General features: G+C 45.9%; 1 protein-coding gene across 4 annotated transcripts in view; it reads right to left on the bottom strand.

The window, feature by feature from the left end:
• Positions 1 to 4,136: 4,136 nt before the first annotated feature.
• Positions 4,137 to 20,103, bottom strand: part of LOC122711121 — a 34,194-nt gene continuing 18,227 nt past the window's right edge. For 3 of the 4 annotated variants that reach the window (XM_043929574.1, XM_043929576.1, XM_043929575.1), the window contains 2 exons: positions 10,220 to 10,422; positions 4,137 to 7,723 (listed from right to left, as the gene is read on the bottom strand). In XM_043929574.1, the coding sequence (XP_043785509.1) occupies positions 6,167 to 7,723; positions 10,220 to 10,422 (1,760 nt within the window). In that variant the 3' untranslated portion in view covers positions 4,137 to 6,166. Of the gene's footprint in view, positions 7,724 to 10,219; positions 10,423 to 13,691; positions 13,944 to 20,103 lie in introns of all 4 variants that reach the window. The other variant, XM_043929577.1, reaches the window with a different exon arrangement.

Below are 20,103 nucleotides of genomic sequence, written 5' to 3' on the forward strand. Positions count from 1 at the left end.
ATGCTCCTCCGCGATACTAATAAGTATTGGATTCCATATGTTCCACTTTCGTCTCTGTGATTTTATGGACTCGATCCTTATCGGGAAGTAAATATGCATGTCGATTATTCATTTAATTAGTTGACTCGAGTGACATTTAAGGATATTCTTGAATCGTTGTGATTTTATGCGTGATCTTTTGGAGTTACATAATCGAAAGAAAGAGAATAAAAAAAAAAATCTGAATAGGAGATTTAAAAAATTACGAAGTATTCAAATTGCTGAATTACAAATTCATATACGTATTTATAATTAGTACGAATTATCATTTTTATATCTATTTTTATGACAATAAAAAACGAAAAGAAATTGATAAAAAAAAAAATGTAATAAATACCTGTTGGTATAAGCTCGTGTCTAGACATGTTTCCTATTCTACTAATCAGATCAGATACACGTTCTACACGTACATCGCTCAACAATACGTCGAAAAATCGTTCTTCACTTTGCGGTAGATGGCGTCTTGCCTTCTTTTTCCTAGTTTCTCCAAGCTCGGTTGATAAAATCTACATAGCTTGTAAAAGAAAAGAAAAGAAAAGGAAAAAAAAAAAAAGAAAAATGTAACGTTTCCGCTAGTGCATCAGGCATCGCATTACAACTCGAATATAACACGAACTATAGACGATGCCTCGAGGAAACCGTTACACTTATCAAAGTGCATATAAGCGACAAGTGCACCATAAGCGAATCGCTACAGCGATAAATATTGTAATCTCGAGACCTTGGCGAGCAATCAAATAGCTTTCGATTTCCATCCACGATTAAAAATCCAACAACTTTTTTTTTTTTAATCTCTTCCAATGATTACAAACGTTATTTTCATCCTAACGAACCGCCACTATTCGACGTCCTCGCTAAAATATTGAATCAAGTTAAATCGTCTTTTCGATCGAATGAGTCGAATGATCAAAAATTGCCAATAATCCTTCGATACAGCGAGATAAAAATAGTATTCACGCTGGAAAACCGAGAGATCTCCAAGGAGGATTTCAATCTTCAACTCTCTTTCCAATCAGATGAATAACGAGTAAATAGCGTCGCGGCAGGGGATTTGTGGTGCATTCGAAAATGCCAGCGGCTAACTATCTACTAATAGATCAGGATTACGAGATTCGTGTTCGCGGAGCGCTGCTACCTTCGCGTACCTGATTCGCTTTTACGTTGGCCAACTCCATCATCGTGGCCAGTCGCTAGATCACCACCACGTTTTCTTCCACGTGAAATCGATGGGACAACACGAGCCTTCCTCAACAACTCGTAATCATGGCCGCTCGACATTAGTTCACGTCGGCTATTTTCTTCATTCGCTCCACCGACGGGAGCGTGCTTGCTTGCTCGTTCGATAACTCGTTCGAAAAAAAAAAAAAAGAAAAAAAAGGAAAAGAAAAGAGTCGGTGCCCCTGAAAAAAATCCTTCACGCTAGCACGAAACCCGGTAAATGGTCAACGACCCCGCGCCTTCCATCGATTTTTCATTCGAACTTGGACTGATTTCGCGTGGGAGGCAACGATTTTACTACGACGGGGGATAAGGGGAGAGGAAAAAAAAAAAAAAAAAAAATTGTTGTCGAACCTCTCTCGCGGGGAGCTGGGAGGAGGACGTGGCGCGATCGTGCACCACTGATTAACAACGGGAACATGAGCACCTTATCAAGGAGACAAATTGCACGGAGCGCAGGTGTGCCTTGGGCGTATGCATATGCATCGAGTTGCCCGCGAGATCCGACGTGAAAAAAATACAAATTGCGATAAGAGCCGATCCCCGAGTGACCGATTGCGTTACCCTATTTCTCGTCGGTGTATCCCTAAATCCTTCCCACCGTCCAGCTTGTCGTGGATTATCAGTTATGGTCGCGCGTATGTACACCGCGCAAACGGTACGCGAAAACTTGGAGGAGTCGTGTCCGTGTTCAGATACCCCGGTTAACGACATCGTTAAATTTATCGCAACATTTGACTTCATTAAAGCCGGCAAATAAATTATCCGCTGCTCGATTCTCCCCCTCCCCCCTCCCAGGAATATTCTATATCTTTTTCGCGGTGGCGCGTGTGCGAAAGTACGAGTGCGAGTGGAATGAAAATTACACGGGAACGTAAAGTGGGCGGTCCTGTAAAACGGGCAGGAACGAGTTCACGTACGAGTAAACCAAATAAACGAGAGAGTTAAATAGTGGCAGTGGCGGACGGAAAAACCGGCGTCCTTCGAGCCGCCCTGCAAATTAACTCGGTTTCATCGACGATCATCCGTCCGCGCGCCTTTTCAATCTTCGACCTCTTCGCACACTCTTCTCTCCCTACCTTTCCTCCCTCCTACGCACCACGTTTCCGACGTGCTTCGAGTCGTTCCTTCTTCGAGCTTCTCTGCTTCTCGAAAAAGGGGGATAGGATAATTTCGCGACGACGGTGGTGGTGGGGGGTGCATTGCACAAGCAATGCAATTTAAACTCATCTCCTCTCAAACGTCCCCTTCCCCTCGCGAAACCTGGTGGCAATCTCGGATCTCGGACGGGAAAAAACGCGGGGGATAATTATTGGCGGGCCGAGGAAAAAGGAAAATCGTGCGGGTGGCTGTGGTAGAGAGAAAAAAGAAGAGGGGGGGAGAGCGGAAAAAAAAAAATAATAGCAAAGGAGAGCGTGTAAAGGAGAGCGCGAGTAAGGGGGAAGAGAACGAGAAGCAAAATGCTGCGATGGAGCGCAACAGGAGAAGTGCCAAGGCCTTCTTCCCCTTTTCCACTTTCTAACGACAATCACTTTTATGTAACGGCCATTATTCGTCCATTTTTATTACAACAAACGTAACATACAAATCTGCCGAGTAAGTTTTCTCTCTCTCTCTCTCTCTCTCTCTCTCTCTCTCTCTCTCTCTCTCTCTCTCTCTTTCTTTCTCTCTCTATACATACATATATATATATTGTTATTAGCGATATTATTTAGGACACGAATACTTCACGATAGGATTCACCATGGTATTGCAGGGATCGATGATCTCTTTCGGGGAGGAGGGTTCTGTTATACGCAGCCCCGGTACAGGAGGGGTGGGATGGGGTGGGGAGGGGGACACACGTACAGCCTATTCGGATTTATATCCGACCAGGGGACTAGAGGACTCTTTGGCGATCGACCGGTTTTACAGGCTGCGCGTTTTCGCGGAACAACGTCCGGCCCCGGGAGATTTTTCCATTTTTTCCGGCAACAACCCCTTGTACCACTCTCTGGATGACTTCTCACGTTCACCCTACCCGGATTCGAATTGCTACATTTTTACAGACGGTGCAGGCCTGCACGTGTTTCCTCTCGAATGTGCATAATGTGCCGCGGGCCTTTCTTTTATTGCGCCAATGAAAGAGCGCTGAGATAAGACATCCGGGCAGCAAAGGGGTTGCTACCGTTCACCCTTAACACGGTCGTCGGCTCGCTTCGTCGCAAGCGAAGAGGATCGAGCTTTGCTGCAAAGTTGTTTTTTTAACTGGGCTCTCCTATGTAGGGATAGACGTAATCTCTCCATTCATCGTTACGTGCGTTATATTTCTTATTTTTATGCATTTCTCTCTCTTTTTTTTTTTTTTTTTTTTTTTCGGAAAGAACATTCTTTACTCGGAAATCGAATTGTTTGGGAGAAAGAGAAAAATTGGAAAAATTGTTGGTTATCAGAGAGAAGAGAAAAATTTGTTCGATGAAATTTGCTAGTTGAATGGCTAGAAATTTTGGAATTTTTTTCTTTTTTTTCGCCACAAGGCTCGATCATCCTCGCCATCGGTGTTTAAATTAAATTTTTTTCTTTTTTTTCTTTTTTCCCGTTGTCGAATCGACGTACACACGTATTTATCCAATATACTTTCATCGGCTTACAGATTTCTTTTACGCGAAGCACACTGATCCGTAGTACATTGTCACACATTGTCGTACACGGTTTCCTTCGGCTTTACCTCTTCGGCGAAGATACGAAAATAAGGGGAAGTCGATCTCTAACGATTGCTACGAAAAATGCTACTTTGTGTCTAAACGCATACGATTCACGATACCGTGTAAAAATTGTCGCCGAGACACTTTTCAAGATCAGTCGAACGATTCTCACAGAACCAATTTACTAACGTAACGTAATCTTAATAATCATATATATTTTTTTATCTTTTCTTATACACATATGTAAATAAATAATCGTTTCGTAGATCGCGGGAAAGGTAACTCTTACGTAACTTTCCCGCGATCTCAAATAACCGAAAGACACGAAACACGGAACAGAAAAATTATAATCAATCTCTCTTAATCCTATACGTACGAACGAAGTATTTACAAATTTCAACCACGTGTGTATTCTATGCATTTTCACGCGTTTCTCGAGAAAAGTAACGTGATATACCTGTTTTTTTTTCTTTTTTCTTTTTTCTTTTTTTTACCTTTTTCATTTCATTTGGCACTTGGTTATTCAGCGTTCCTAATTAATCCCCTCGTAATAATAAATGATTCGACTCGCCGAATAATAATAATAATAATAATAATAATAATAATAATAATAATAATAATAATAATAATAATAATAATAATAAAAATAATAATAATCGATAGATCGTGATAGGAGCAGCCGCCTCTTCCGCTCTTCGAAAAATATTCGCATCGTCATCGTGTCGTTAAAAGTCATCCTTCTTCTTATCTTTTTTTTTTTTTTTCCGTCTGGCCTTTAACGCGATTATCGGTACGGATAAAGAAAAAAAAAAAAAAAAAAAGGAGCCACGATTGTTCAGGGTTCGCATGATCTAATTGAACTCGAAGAGAAAAAGAAGGACGAGAGAGAAAGAGAGCAGGGGAGAAACAGGGATGGAGATGTTCGTCCCGACTGGAAGAGCAAAACGGAAGTCGACATTAGCAGTTGATGCGCCGCTCGTTGAAACGGATGTTCGAGATCCGACCGATAGGCTTCGGCTACCGTTCTCCCGGCCATTTTTAACTACGAGATAAATTATTTACAACGCGAGCGAATTATTAAACGCCACTTTTTTTTTCCCCGTCTTGTTTCTCGGATTCAGGTACGCGTGAAAAAAAAAAAAAAAAAAGAAGAAAAAAAAAAAAGAAGGATAATAATTTATGTACAAAACGAATCTCTAATTGCCTCCAGGCATTTAGAAAACTTCTAACGTCTTCGTTAACAACTATTTATATAACAGATAATACGATTGCAACTTTTATAGCAGAATAACGCTTACGACTTAACGTTTTATTTCATTCGATGCGTGTCTAGCTCCTCGGAATCGATTCACGTGAATTGTTCGGTCTCTCTATTTTTTTCTTTCTTTTTTCCTTTTTTTTTCTTTTTTTTTTCTTTTTTTTTTTTTTTCTTTTTTTTCCTCGTTCCCTCGGTTATTGACGATTCCACGAGTCGGTCGGGGTATATAATCGAGAAATCGAAGATCGCCTTCGGGTTGCATTCGACAGGTGTTCGGTGTGTGACAGTCGTTCGGTGAATGGAAATTACCGGTTTCTCCTATTCCCTCTCTTTTCTCTTTCTCTCTCTTTCTCTTCGTCTCTCGATTCGACGCACTCTTTATTTCGTGACGTCGAATCACGTTCGTTCGAACACGCTCTCGTGGACTCGACGAGGAATCTCGTACGAAAAAAAAAAAAAAAAAAAAAAACGAAACGAAAATACAAATAAATAAGGAAAAATCGACGAAACGGATTGATATAAAAAAACGTCGAATCTCTTCCTGTTCGTCGTCCTTCGTTCGCGCGCGCATCGCGTCACGAGGGATGCACACTCCCTCGATTCGAGGCCTCGAATCGAGCACAATCCCGGAGAGCAAAAAAAAAAAAAAAATACCGCTCCAGGCAGCGACTTTCTCTCGACGCGAGTGTGACGGATCCATCGTGCGACGAGCGGAATTCGCGTCTAAATCGATATCGATCCTTTCTAAAACGACTTCTGTTCTTTGCTATTACATCGAAAAAAAGAATCTTCAGAAATCGCGAGGAAGCAATTCCGACGCGTTTTTTCTTTCATCGATCGGAGCGCGCCGATTTTTGGGAAAGACCCGCTTTCGCTACTTATTGTATTATTATAGAGGATTCGCAGAGAGAGCCCGGATCGAGAAGGCTCCGAAGAGGAGTGTCGATTCGCGAAAGGGAGGCGACGATTATTTCAAATAATGTTTCTTTCTGGTCGACGACCTGATGCAAGGCGCGGGCTCGTTGCTGCCCTTCGAACTCGCCGCTGGATCCTTCCACGCGGTCCTGGTCGGTGTCACGGGATCGCTAAACCTCGTTTTCGCCAGGGAAGATTTCTGACTCGTATCCTGCTCCACGTCCCCTTCGAAGAATCGGCACATCTCTCTTACGGGGACGGCCCTCGCTCCCCTGTTCAGATCGTGAAGAGATCTGGCGCGTTGCTTCCCCCTGGGGCTCGGCTTCGAAGACGTTCGACCGAGATCCTCGGTGCTCCTGGCCAACCGGCCGCCCAGCCTCGACAACGACTCGAACAACGTCAGTTTCTCCCGCACAGGCACGTAATGGTCCACCCTTTGACACCGTTCCAAAAGTCTGGCCACGTCCTCCTCGCAAGGTGGCTCGGCGAGGATCGAGAGCGAGGTGGACGGCGTTCTGGCCACGCCCGAGCTCGAGCTCCAATTCTCCATCGATTTCGAGACGTGTAACAGTTGGCGGGGCACCGGGATTCTGGAGGACAATTGGGCCAGTCGTTCCTTGCGCTCCTGGAGCGTTTCCAACACCGTGGTGTTGGTAAATTGCTGCGTCGTTTGGGACAACTGGCTCTTCTCCCTCGCGCTTCTCCTCTCCCTGGCGCGGCTTCTCCTCTCGCTCGTGTCCGCCCTCAGTATCCCAGGACTGGTGCCCCCATTCCTGGCGGTGTTGTTGTTCCTTTTGTCATCCTCGTTCCGACGATCCTCCTCGAATCTGACCAACGGTGACTCGTTCGGTTTCACGGGTGGTAACCTGCCTATATTCCTCTCGTTTTTCAATCTGGCGTGCTCCTCGTTCTCCTTCCTCGTGAAACAGTAATTGTCGTTGTCGTTCGTAGAGTCGTAGAACCTATTCCTGCTCGATCTGCTCGAACACCCGTACGTCTTCAGGATGTCGTTGTTGTTCTCCTCGGCTCGTGCTTTCCGCCTCCTCGCGTCCTCCTCGAGGACCCTTCTGCTTCTGGCCTCGTTCTCTCGCCTCCTCGCCTCTTTGTACCTTTGAATCCTCTGCTCTCTGGTCTCGGGCTCGGGAAGGGAGACGGCCGGGTCCACGCTCGAACGGCACACCCCGCTCCAAGGAAGGCTGTCGTCGCTTCCCTCGCTGCTCTCGCTGCAACCCCACGTTCGGCTCATCGGCTGCTCCTTGCTTATTATCGCTGGTATGCTTCGAAAGTCGCCGAGGAGGTCCTCGTCGCTCGAATTGCTGCTGGACCAACCCCTCAACTCGCTTCTCGCTCTTCTCCTCGACTCCTCCAGGATCGTTGTCGCGCTCCTCGAACTTTTCTCCGTGGGGGAGTCGCTCGGCCAACAGCGTAACTCGCTCCTCGAACGTCTCCTCGATTCGGTGGGGCTGTCCGGAAGAGGGACGGGCCCCCTTGGACAAATGGTCAGGATCTCGAGAAAGTTCAAACACCTCTGAGCGCGAAACGGCGTTTGCCTCACCAACTCTGCCGCGATCGCTCTCACCCACGACCAATAGATGGCCTCCGAATCTGCCTGTGTAACAAAAGAATACGTCTCTCTTAGCAACATCCTCTCCCTCTCTTTCGTTTATTCCTTATTCCAAACTTAACCCTTTGCCCTCCAACAGTGAGATAATGCTGTAACTCCAGCGGTGACTCTCTGCCATCGCTGGGATTGTTCCGGCAACTTGTACGGCGATAATATTTATTTATGTTTTTTTGGAATATCGCTTCATGAGTAGATTCCTAAACTCTTTACGTATAATCTTATGAGGTGTAATCTTATCTTATGGCAATCTTATGAGACCACCGAACGCGCGAGTCTGAGTCTGGAGTTGCGACCGAGCGAAACAGGCCTGGAGTGCAAAGGGTTAATCCAACCAGCTATATGCCTGTATCCGTATAACGATACTTTTAGCAATCTCGTTAACGACATTACGTTACATTCGCGCGTTCGTTCGAGCGATTCAAGTTTTAAATTGTCACTTATTGGAAGAGGTAGGGATCCGGGTGCCGATCAGAGTCAATTGCGCCGCGATGGTCGAGGTCCTGGAATGGCAATTCGGCATTTGTCCGCGAAGAAGAGAGCGGCCGCCGAACGACCCCTGGAACGTCCTTCGAGTAAGGCAACGAGGCGAAGGAACTCGGGAAAGGTGTGGAGGATGGTGTGGGACTCCTTGACAATGGCGGGTCATGGGAGAATGGCGCTTGGATCTCCCACGCGTCCCCTTATCGCCGCGATCGCGGCGGCGGATTTTGACCTTGCCTACTGACCTTATTAATCCTTCGACGGATCACGAGTTACGTCACGAGTGCCGCATCCTCTCCTTATTATCCATCGACCTCGAAGAAATTCCGTGGATCGTCTGGAGGTGAATACGGAATTTCGGAGAGGGCAAAGATTCGAACGGGACGAAGCCGATCTCGAAGAATTTTCCAATTGAAAATTGTCCAAATTTCAGAGAAAAAGCAATCGAAGGTATTGTAAAGGTCACTTGCAGCGTGTTCTTATCGATTTTGAAGAATTTTCAAATAGGATCGTCTGAATCCAAATTTCAGAGAAAAAGCAATCGAAGGTATTGTAAACGTCACGTGCCGCGTCTTTTTATCTTTGAAGAAATTTTGGAGAATTCTTGGATTTTTGGATCGTCTCATTTGGGTCCAAATTTCAGAGAAAAAACAATCGAAAGTCATCTATCGCGTTTTCCTATCGATCTTGAAGAATTTTCGAATCGAATCGTCTGAATCCAAATTTCAGAGAAAAAGCAGCAATCGAAGGTATTGTAAACGTCACGTGCCGCGTCTTCTTATCTTTGAAGAACTTTTGGAGAATTCTTGGATTTTTGGATCTCATTTGAGTCCAAATTCCAGAGAAAAAGCAATCGAAGGTATTATAAACGTCACCTGCCGCATCTTTTTATCTTTGAAGAACTTTTGGAGAATTCTTAGATTTTTGGATCGCCTCATTTGAATTCAAATTCCAGAGAAAAAGTAATCGAAAGTTATCTACCGCGTTTTCCTATCGATCTTGAAGAATTTTCGAATCGAATCGTCTGAATCCAAATTTCAGAGAAAAAGCAATCGAAGATATTGTAAACGTCACGTGCCGCGTTTTCTTATCTTTGAAGAACTTTTGGAGAATTCTTGGATTTTTGGATCGTCTCATTTGAATTCAAATTTCAGAGAAAAAGCAATCGAAGTTATTGTAAACGTCATCTGCAGCACCTTTTTATTGACTTTGAATTTTGGATTGGATCGTCTGAATCCAATTTTCAGAGAAAAAGCAATCAAAGTTATTGTAAATGTCATCTGCCGCGTCTTCTTATTCATGGATCTTGAAAAATTCTCGGATTGGATCCAAATTCCAGAGAAAAAACAATCGAAAGTCATCTGCCGCGACCTTGAATAATCGAATCGTTTGAACCCAAATTTCAGAAAAAAAGCAATCAAAGTTATTGTAAACGTCAGCGTGTTCTTATCAACTTTGAAGAATTTTTAGATCTTTTTCATCTGAATCCAAATTTTAGAGAAAAAGCAATCGAATGGAAATCGAAGTTATTGTTTTACGTCTTCTTATCGACTTTGAAGAATTTTCAAATAAGATCGTTTCAATCCGAATTTCAGAGAGAGGAAAGATCGAAGCGGATCGAAATTGTTGTAAAGAACGCAGCAACGCGAAAACGCAGCAGGATTATATAACTACGCTATAGAAATCGAAGCAGTTGAAGGAGCGCAATTAGAAATTGCGTTTTAGCAAAACAGGAGCTCCCCGACCAAAGCGAGAAAGTGTTTGCGGGCAAGGAAACGGATCGCGCCGCGGATAAAGGCCATTTACATGCAATTACGTCGCGTGTTCTACGCTGATCGCTCTATCTCTCGCCTATCCACTCAGCTTTTCCTTCTTCCCCGTGTCTCTGATATCGTTTTTCTTCGAGTTACGTTTACCGACAAAAATACCTCTCCACTTCCTCTCGCTCCACGACATTTCTCCTCCTTAATCCTCCACGGCCGAAAATAAATTATAAATTACCCAAAAAGTAGCGAGCATCTGATCCTGCGAGTTGCTCAACGTGAACCCAAGAGCCAGTGCGTGCGGTTGACACACAGTGGGTGCTGCTTGGCGTAGGTTCAACGCCCTCAATGGAAGCCTCATCGGGGTACCCTCGACCCAAAGCCATCCCATTCTGATGGAAACGATCCGCCTCTCGCCTAGGTCCTCCACGTATAGCTCGCCTGGAACCAACATAGAAAGAAATTAGCTTCCAAAACTGGGAATCCAAACCGATTTCGCCCTACGTCGATCCTTTATCTACGAGTAAGCTATTCCCTTTACTTCCTTAACGCACGTTTACGATTACGCGTTTAATCGAATGCATCGATCGTGAATTTAATTTAAACCTTCCGAAAAAAGTGTTAATTTAAACCTTTCGTCCAGCGTGACGATCCAGCTTCAATCGGTCGGAATATTCGACGATAATAATAAACTTTGGAGCTTCTGCTCAAAGGCGAACGAATCACTCTCCCTCCTCTCCCCGAGTTTAGGTAATCGAAAGATTGACGTCATTCGATTGAACGGCGTAGGAGTGAGGATGCATCGCTCCCTTCGCCTCCCCTTCGAGTATCGAGCAATTACCATTGGAAACACCAGCTAAACGCACACCCACCGACGCTTGGTCGGCGATCGGGACTATTTCAGTCGTGAGATAGAAATAGATCCTCCTACTACACCCCTCCCTGCCGTCCACGTTTTCCAATTTTACGATAAGTAAGCAAGAAACCATTCAACGGCCGACCAATTCCATCGTGGCGGGAGACACTACACGGACAGATCGCTATCACGGGTGACAAAGCGACGACGGGTCTGGTAGAGGAATCTGGTTTTTAGAATTACAGACACCTTAACCCGTAGCCGCTCTGACGCAACGGAATGTTCTACGTTATCTGTTGAGTCGAGCACGGAGCACGAGTGGAGAAAGACGGAGGAGGGGAGGGGGAAGAGGCGTAAAGCGGTTGCTGGAAACGAGCCACCGTTCCGAGTGCGTCCATTAACTTTTTTTCTCGAGACAGGAATTCCTTATCGCGTGCGAAGGACGCTCGTACGGACACGGTACGGTGACGGAAGGACACGACGGATCGAGTACTAGATTCCCCGCATTTTTTTCACCCAGATAAGGAAGAAGAGGAGAAAGAGAAAAGGTACGCGCTACGTGGAAGTCCTTCACCCGCATTTCAACGCTCTGTCTCTCTCTCTCTCTCTCTCTCCCTCCCTGCGCGGATCGACTCGACTCGACTCGCTTCGGCTCGGCCAGCCTACGCTCAACGACCTACGACACACGCCCCCACCTGGTTTCCACGGAAACCAGCTGATAGCTCGTCGAATAGCTCGCGATCATACCTACGCTCGGATCGATTGCCCCCTAAACGCTAAAGATAGACAGGCGGGGAAACACCCATCTTCGTGACGACACCTCTTTTTCTTTCGCTTCTCTTTTAACCTTGCACTCGGCCGTTTCGATAAATTAACGAACTTAAAAAGGGCGTGTATATAAAGCCTATATAGCTATTCTCGATACTCTCGCATCGTGTATAGATATTATAAAAGATATACGACACGGAGAAAACTTTTGGGTTGGTTTTTGATTTGGTTTCCCCGCCACGTCGAGAAAGTGTAGCAATTGAAAACGGCTTGAACGTGGACTCAACGTTCTTTCTTCTTTTTCTTCTTTTTCCTTCTCCTCCTCTCGATCCTGTGGCGATCTTGCCGAGCGTGGAAATCGGTCGCACGCGGCGCTTGCATAAATTACTTTGCAAATTGCGCGCCGCTCGATAACGCTCGCAAGTCGAACGCGTCGATCGTCACGTGACACACCAACACGGTTTCGCGCGGTTTTTGACTCGCGTCTCTTCGCTCCTCGCCGATCTTCGTGAAAGTGTCGACCACGATCGGCGGCCGAGGCGAGGCGAGGCGAGGCGAGGCGAGGCGACGACTATGAAAACTGGCGGCGCTCTCTCGCTCGCGCGAAAATGGAAAACGAAAGCGGCCAGGCAAGATTGGCGTTTCTGGAACGAATTTTCTAATCTTCGCCGTTCCGAATCGGTCGAAGCATTTTTCCATCGCGGTGAATCACACGACGCCTTTCAAGGTCGGCGCGTTTGTCAGAACCAATTACGAACTCCGTGAGATTTTCCACGAAGGGGAATTACGAAACGTGTGAATCATCGTCGCAGCTTTGAATTCAATTCTTTTTCTTTTTTTTTTTTTTTTTTGGGCGCCGGCCTCTTTGCTGCGTCGTCCGCGCAAATGTGTGTACGTAGGAGATAGAAGCTGGCTGTTAAAGTTCTTCTGTCGATAGAGGTTTAGCGGAGAGGTGACTAAACATCTGTTTGGGTAGGGAAGATCGGAAAATCGTATTTTCTGGTCGAACAGGCACGTTTACTAAATGTTTCCAAACCGTATATACGTACAACCTACTATTGAAACGGGAGGACGTGTTTCAAGAATTGAAGAATCTCGAGAAAGAGCCGTCCTCTCTCTCTCTCTCTCTCTCTCTTACAGCCCATTAAGCTCCAGAAGTCGTATATACGCGAGTATTTCGAATATGAACGCCCCATAAATAAGGCAATCCTCCTCTAGACCCGCATCCTGTCGATCCGAAAGTTTCCTCCACGAGAGAGAGAGCGAGAGAGAGAGAGAGAGAGAGAGAGAGAGAGAGAGAGAGAGAACGCGTACATATCGAGCGTGTGGCCTTATTTCTGAAGCCTGGATTCATCGATTAATCTCTTCAACGTTCGTTCATAACGCGTGGAAATGCGCCCTCGATCGAAAGGAGTGAATGAAACTCTCGAGACACCCTTTCCCCATTCACGAATTTTTTATTACGGGATTCGAAATGAATATTTATGAAACGACGTACGTGTCGATCCTCCGAGTGGAAGGAGAGGGGCTTAAAAACTCCTCGTGCCTCCTCCGTCCCGTGTTTTATCTGTTCCCCCCTTGTGTGGCCACACTGCAGTGGCACGTTTCGCTCAGGAAACCGTTTATTTCCTCAGATCCTGGGATAACGCACGAGTGTCACGTATACCGGGTGACCGTTTCGTAAAATCGATACCGTTAACTCGCAACCTTTCGAGGTTGCAACCGTAGAAGCAAAACCTTTCAAGCTCGATTTCATTTCCGTAACTTGAGAGAACGATGTATCCAACTCCTAAGCGGCGAAAATCCATCCCAACTCGTCCTCCTCCTTCCTCCATTCGAGGCATCCACAAAAAGATTCGAAGATAATAACTCTCCCTCTCTCTCTCTCTCTCTCTCTCTCTTTCTCTGTCTTTTCGAAGATCGTAAGAAAGTTTTCGCGAAAGGAAAAGAGGAAAAAGTGGAATGGACTCCCCCCCCTCCTTTGGACGATCCAGTAGAAAACTTCTCTCGAGGAAGTATCGTCCTCGTTTTCCTCGTTGCCTCGGTCAACATTGAAAATCCTGTTTAACAGTCCTCCATTTTTCACCTCGTTCCTTCACGCTCATCTGCCTCCTGTCAGTCCCGGAACGATCATCCTGGTCGAGCGGGGCCCCAGGCTGAAACCTTCCTTTTTTTTCTTTCTTTCTTTCTTTCTTTTTTCTTTTTTTTTTTTTTTACCGCCATGAATTATTTATCCGACCGATGATGCATCATCGCATCAGAAACACCTACTCCACTCTTCAAATATATATTTACTTTTTCCTCCCTCTCTTTCTTTCCCCCTTCGTCGTCAAACATTCTAGAATCGAGAAAAAACGGTTTCTCCTAAATAATAATAATAACAATAATAATAATAATAATAATAATAATAATAATAATAATAATAAAGATAAGAAAGAAGCGTATCTTCGAAGTGTCTCGAACTAGTTGCTAGTTCCTTCGATTTCTTTCGTGGTGGTTTGAACGCGAGCGCAAACCGGTAGTTCACGAGGAAGGAAGTGTTCCAGGAGGTGAAACGCGACGTGAAAGTGACGAGGCGCTGTTGGTAATGTTGGGACGGAACGAGCCGTGGACCAGGACGGGCTGTCACGAGACCGGAAGCTACTACTACGCCAGGAACCAGGAAGCGGAGGTGGGAAGGAATATGCATCGACAGTCGTCATGCGAGTCGTAGCAACTCGATAAAATACGTTGGTTATATGGAAAGAAAATGGGGTCCCCCGTTATTGCCGGGCTGTTACTTTCCGATGCGCGGAACAACCGTGACAAGTATAATCTAGCTTGGTCCCAACTTGGCTACCAAACCACACGCCACCGCAACGTTTCCTTCCCCCTCGTTACGAAATCCTCGTTTTCTCGATGATTAATAACGCGATCGGATCGGGCCCGTATTTATCTTCATTTTCTTCGAAAACCTTGAGAGTCCGCTCGCCGATTATCCCCCACTTCGTCCCTATATATATATATATATATGTGTGTGTACGAACCGCTATTAATAAAACTTTCATAACAGTCACAATCTCCCCGCTAAGAAACACGCTAGTCGTAATTACAGCTCCTCCGAACCGAGAGGCATCGAGCAAACCTCCAGTTCCGCCTGTTGCCGCGCACCGCTAATGAGAACCGTTCATTAACGATTAATGTTCGGCGTGAGTGAAAATGACATTAACTTTATCAAAATTCCAAAAACTTTTCTAAACTCACCAATTACTTCTGCTTTATAGTTTCCTGAATTGTCTGTTAATAATTGGTATATTCAATATGAATGAAAAATGACATTAACTTTATCAAAATTCCACGGAAAATTAGAAAAGCTTCTCTTTAAAATTACTTCTCCTTTATAGTTTCCTGTTTCTAACCGATTTCAAACAGCCGAGGGAAAATGACAGTTTAGCAGTAAGTTTTATCAAAATTCCGGGGGGAGGGAGGAAAAAATTTGAAAGGCTCTCTCGGTCAGGGATGGGAGAGGGACCCATTAATTTTTCTTCGCTACGAGCAATTCCTTCGAAATATTCGCTTTTTCACACTTTAATAATCCCTCTCTATGCTTCGAACCTACGATCGTTAACATTTTCGTTCGAAACTATTCCGGAGGAGGAACCAAGAAAAAGCTTCTTCCTTCTTCTTTCGCGTCCTGCAATTATAATTGCAATTCTACGAAGGCTTCGATTAGAATATTGGCACTGGATAATGGCGAATGAACAATCATCCAGACATCCTCGTTTCGGCCTCGCGATACCCTCGGTGCAACGTTCGCGAATCGTTACGTCGGCCATTATGTAATCACGGTGCGCTTTGGCGCCGGGTACCTCGCCACTATAAGCACACCTGTGAGTCACCGTGTGTCTCGTCGAGCGAAACAAACGGTTCGTTAGTAGTAATTACACGGGGAACCCGTTAGGTGCCGCTTACGAGAGAGCGTCTTTTTTTTCCTCTTTACTTTTTTTTCCTTTTTTTTTTTTTTCGCCGCCGCGATGTTTGCACCGTGGTTCCTTCGCAACCGGCGAGGCCTCGGATCGTCAACGCCTCGTCCCTTCGACTCGGATATATTCAACTCGGAGTCCCTTCTAATTCTAATGAATTCACCGTGCCTTTTCTCTCTTTTTTCTTTTTTTTTTTTTTTTTTTTTTCCCCTATATATATACCGCTATTAGGACCATTTCCAGACCCCCGTGAAACGAACGTACACGGATGTCGATTATGTACACACGCACGCATATACACACGACTTGACACGACTTCCGACCACGAGTCGAATCGAATGGTAACGGTAAGTTTTGACTTTTCACAGATCCCCGCACAATGGGTGGCGAGGAACTCCTGCGGAAAGAAAGTCGTAAAGAGTGTTGGAATGGGGGGAGAGTCTCTTCTTCCTCGAAGGAGGGGTCGCTTCGAGAAATTTCACCCCACGGACAGGGAGGAGGGGGGATTCTTTTCTTCGAAATCTGCCTTCCTTTTCGCCAGTTTTCTCACCTTTTCACGGAGAGGAAAGGGGGAGGGTCGCACTTACTTCTCGGAACGATTCTTGCGGGAAATCCACTGGAGGGAGGGAAGATTTCGGTCGCAGGACAAGTAAGTATGTTAATATATTCCCGGCGGAAGAGGATTCTTCGAAGGCATGCATTCTGGATCGAAGATCAAAGCGGAACGACGTGCATTAATTGTTTGGAGGCACGTATCCTGTAATCCGACGGGATGAGAATTTTTCCTTTTTCCACACCGTGGCGAAAAAGCAACGAGGATTATAAAATTAGGAGGCGAGCGCATCCCTTTCCTTCCTCCCGTCAATCTCCTCGTGGAAACATCGTGTTGGGGCGAGATCGTTTATTATCGAACGAGCTTTTCCCCCGTCACGCGTGTGTGCGAAGACTGGGGAAGGGAGGGTGGAGGGAGGAAGATTTTTCTCGATCCTTGCCTTCGCCGTCTCCTTCGAGACGAGACGTTGCGTCGCGTCGAAACGCATTTGACGAATGGAAACGGACGTCTCCTCCGCTCCGTTATTATTATTTTCCTGATCCGATCGATCGGCGCGGCGTTTTCCAACCGGAAAATTATGCTATAAAACAGGCGAGGATTGTCCGAGAGCTGCGACAAAGGCCATTGTTAGCCACGACAATGAGGACGAGGAACAATCGGGTGTGACAATCGGGAGTGAGAAGACGTTGTAGCAGAAACTATCTGTCCCAGCGAAAGATTAAACAACGATTCCTAGTATAACTCTCCCTCCCCTCCCCTTCCTTATTTGAAACAAACAATTAATTAAATCGAAGTTGTTGCTTCGAATGCGTGCAACATCCCAAGCAACCTTTTATTATTTTCGAAAACAAACTTCCAACGAATCCGTATAAATTCTGTAACGAAATTCGTATCTCCTATTTGGAGAATCGATTTCTCCAAAGTTTTAGATTTCTCTAAAAGATTCTCCGAGTCTGAAAATTCTCCAAGTTTGAGAAACAAAATTGCTCGTCGATCATCCGTCGAGCATCCCGGAACACGATCCCGCTCTCCGTCCTTTGCTCCTTCATTTCTTTTCCCCTCCCCTTTGTTCGTTTGACGCGCGCGCGATTCGTGGGCGTTGCGGGGTGATAGCGGCGCAAAAGGAACGAGAGGACGGTGAAGGAGGAGGAGGAGGAGGAGGGCGAAGAAATGCGGGAGAGTGTAACGGATACGCGAAGACAGAGGAGGCATTCATGGAACGGCGACACGTGTTTCCTCGCGCGATTCCTCCTCCGAGTCCCCTCCTCTCGATCGTCTCGAAAGCTTGGCCGAATCGAATCTTTCGGGAAATTTTCGCAGAATTTTCTCCCTGCGAAAAGAGATGAGAGGAGAGCTGCGTTTCCAACCTCTCTCTCTCTCCCTCCGAGAGCCCTCCTCCTCCTTTCTTTCTTCTTCTATCTTTTCTTCATTTCGTCGAATTGAGCACGAGAGTGAATCGAATCTTTTGTTCCTGTTCGACCGTGGTCATCTCGTGGGAAGGAGAAGAGAAGAGAGATGGACGGGTGTAAATTTTGTTCGAGATCTTGTGCACGAAAGCGTTATTGCTGTTCCTCCTCCGTATGTTCGCCCTCTCCGCCATTCAGAGAGGCGCGCGTTGCGCGCCGTCCAGGAATCGAACGCGCTGACGCGACTCCCCGATTCGCGATTAATCGGCCTTATCTATTTATACCGTGGATTTTTATCGGCATCGGAGAAACGAGGGCCGTGAATAGACGATGACTCACGGTAAACATTACCCTTCTGCACGGGGGAGAGGGAAGGGGGAGGGACGTGTCGGGGATTCAGAAGTCCGTCGTGGAAGCGTGCGGAGCGAAGAAGAGGATGACGTGGCGGGAAGGAAGGAGGCGAGAGACGTACACGCGTTCCTTTTCGAAGCGAAAGGGAGGAAAAACGGAGGAGAGGAAGAAGAGAGAGAGGGGCGGGGGGATCGATTGGAACAAATTCGCAGCGAGGCAAAAAAAGGAAAAGGTGGATGGGAAGTCGGACGGGAAGTCGATCGATGAACCTCTGACCGAGGAAGAGAGAATCTGAACACAGCAATGATTGGAAATACGCGTGTATACACCAATATATAGAAAATTCGTGGGGACGATGGAGGCAAAATACCGAATTGTCACGCTACACGATTTACGTTCTCTCCTCACGAGCAGAGAAATGATCGATGATACTCGATGACAAAAGGATAGACCGGCATCCCCCTCCCTCCCCCCTTCCAATTTCTCGATAAAAGACGCATCGTCGTCGTCGCGGGACAATGGCGCTTGTTTACCCAAGAAATTATCAAGATGCATCAGGAAGAGGGTCGAATAGGGTCGAAGAATGGTTTCGCAGGATTTTCGTCATACGATCGCCATTAAGGGAGCATACACCAGCTCCCTTAATTCTCACCAGAATTTATTTCTTTCGTTTCCCTTCTCTCGAAAGGATTCTCTCGTTTCGAGAAAGCGCGGTAGAAAATTTTTCGCCACTCGATCCTTGAATGAAAATGAAAAACGATATCTCTCTTGACGGAGGAGTTTGATCGAGTTCGAGGGTTTCGATATCTTCCGCTCGTATAACGATGGCCTGGGTTCAAAGCGAGCACATCTTGCGGCCACACATCCGTCAAACGTTCCTACGCTTTTTCTTTCAGATTCAACTTTCCCGGCTCGCACGAGTACGCGCGTATATAAAACGCTAGCAAAGCACTCTCCAAGCACTCTTGACTCTTGGGGGCAAGAGAGGGCTTTTCTTTTCCTCCCGATCGATCGTGCGACCGACCCGATTCGTTCCTCTTTCTTTTCTCTTTCTCCTCTTCCTCTTCTTCCTTTTCTCCCCCCTCCCTCCCTCTTTTTTTTTTTTATTTTCTCTCTCTTCTCTCCTACCTTCCTCCAGCGCACAATTCGAACGCATTATGCCGGCGAAACAATGGCACAAAGGTCCTGCCGGGCTCACGCGTCGGGCAGGATCTCTCGAGGAACAGCTGCCGCGAATTTTGCTGCAATTTTTACAGTATCCGTCGTCGAAAATTCGTTGTTGAAACCGCCGCCCATCTGGCCCCCTTCTTTGGCGCAATTAGAGTCAATGTTATTAGCGACGCAGTGAAGCAGTTTCTTCACGATAGATTTTAGAATTTTTCGTGGAATTTTTTAGAAATTTAGAACCATTCTTCCTCTCTTTCCTAAAAGAGAGGAAGAGAGAAAAAAATTATCTAATTTCTCTCTGCAATAATATTCCAAGCGCGAAATACGTTTTCCAATCCTTACTAGAAACTAGAAACTTTCGAAAGCGACAATATCGATCCATGATTAATTGCCCGATTCCCTCTCCGAGTCAGTCATTCGTCATTCGGGGCCCAACACACCAACCGCAATGCGCCTATAACTTATACGTATACCGCACAGTTGCGAAACTTTTGTCGGGGGAAGAATAGGGCAACGACCCATTTTTCCATCGATAAATTCACCTATATCGTTAAGAGTGGTTCCAACAGGCACGTGGGGTGTTCTGTACGGGGGTGCGGTTCATGCGGGCACGTAACTCGAAACCTTTTTCGTACGACGACTTTTCGTACATCTTTCGAGCGCACGTTCCTCGTTCGAAGCCCCATCGAGATCCAAATACGTTCGTTCCGTTGTCACGCGTTTGCGCATGCGTTTACGAACGGTATGCGTGTGAGAATATGAACTTGTTCGTTGAAACGTAGCGCGCTCTGTCGATTGCGCAACGAGACGTTGCAATTATTCGTTGCTCTAATTAAAGGAAGTGGGATACATTGTTCCCCTCCAATTGTGGAACGTAATTAACGCGAATGCCTTTTTTTTCTAAATTACTTGCCAACCGTGGCAACGATTCGACATTAACCATTATTTACTCGAATCCATCGATTCAATAATACGTTAGGAAGAAAGAACGTTAATAATTAAATTTCACGGAAAGTTCTTTCACTTCGCCACTTGACTCGGCCGTGAAATTGGATCTGG

Source organism: Apis laboriosa, unplaced genomic scaffold (assembly GCF_014066325.1).
Source record: "Apis laboriosa isolate Shangri-la unplaced genomic scaffold, ASM1406632v1 scaffold16_cov148, whole genome shotgun sequence".
NCBI lineage: Eukaryota > Metazoa > Arthropoda > Insecta > Hymenoptera > Apidae > Apis > Apis laboriosa.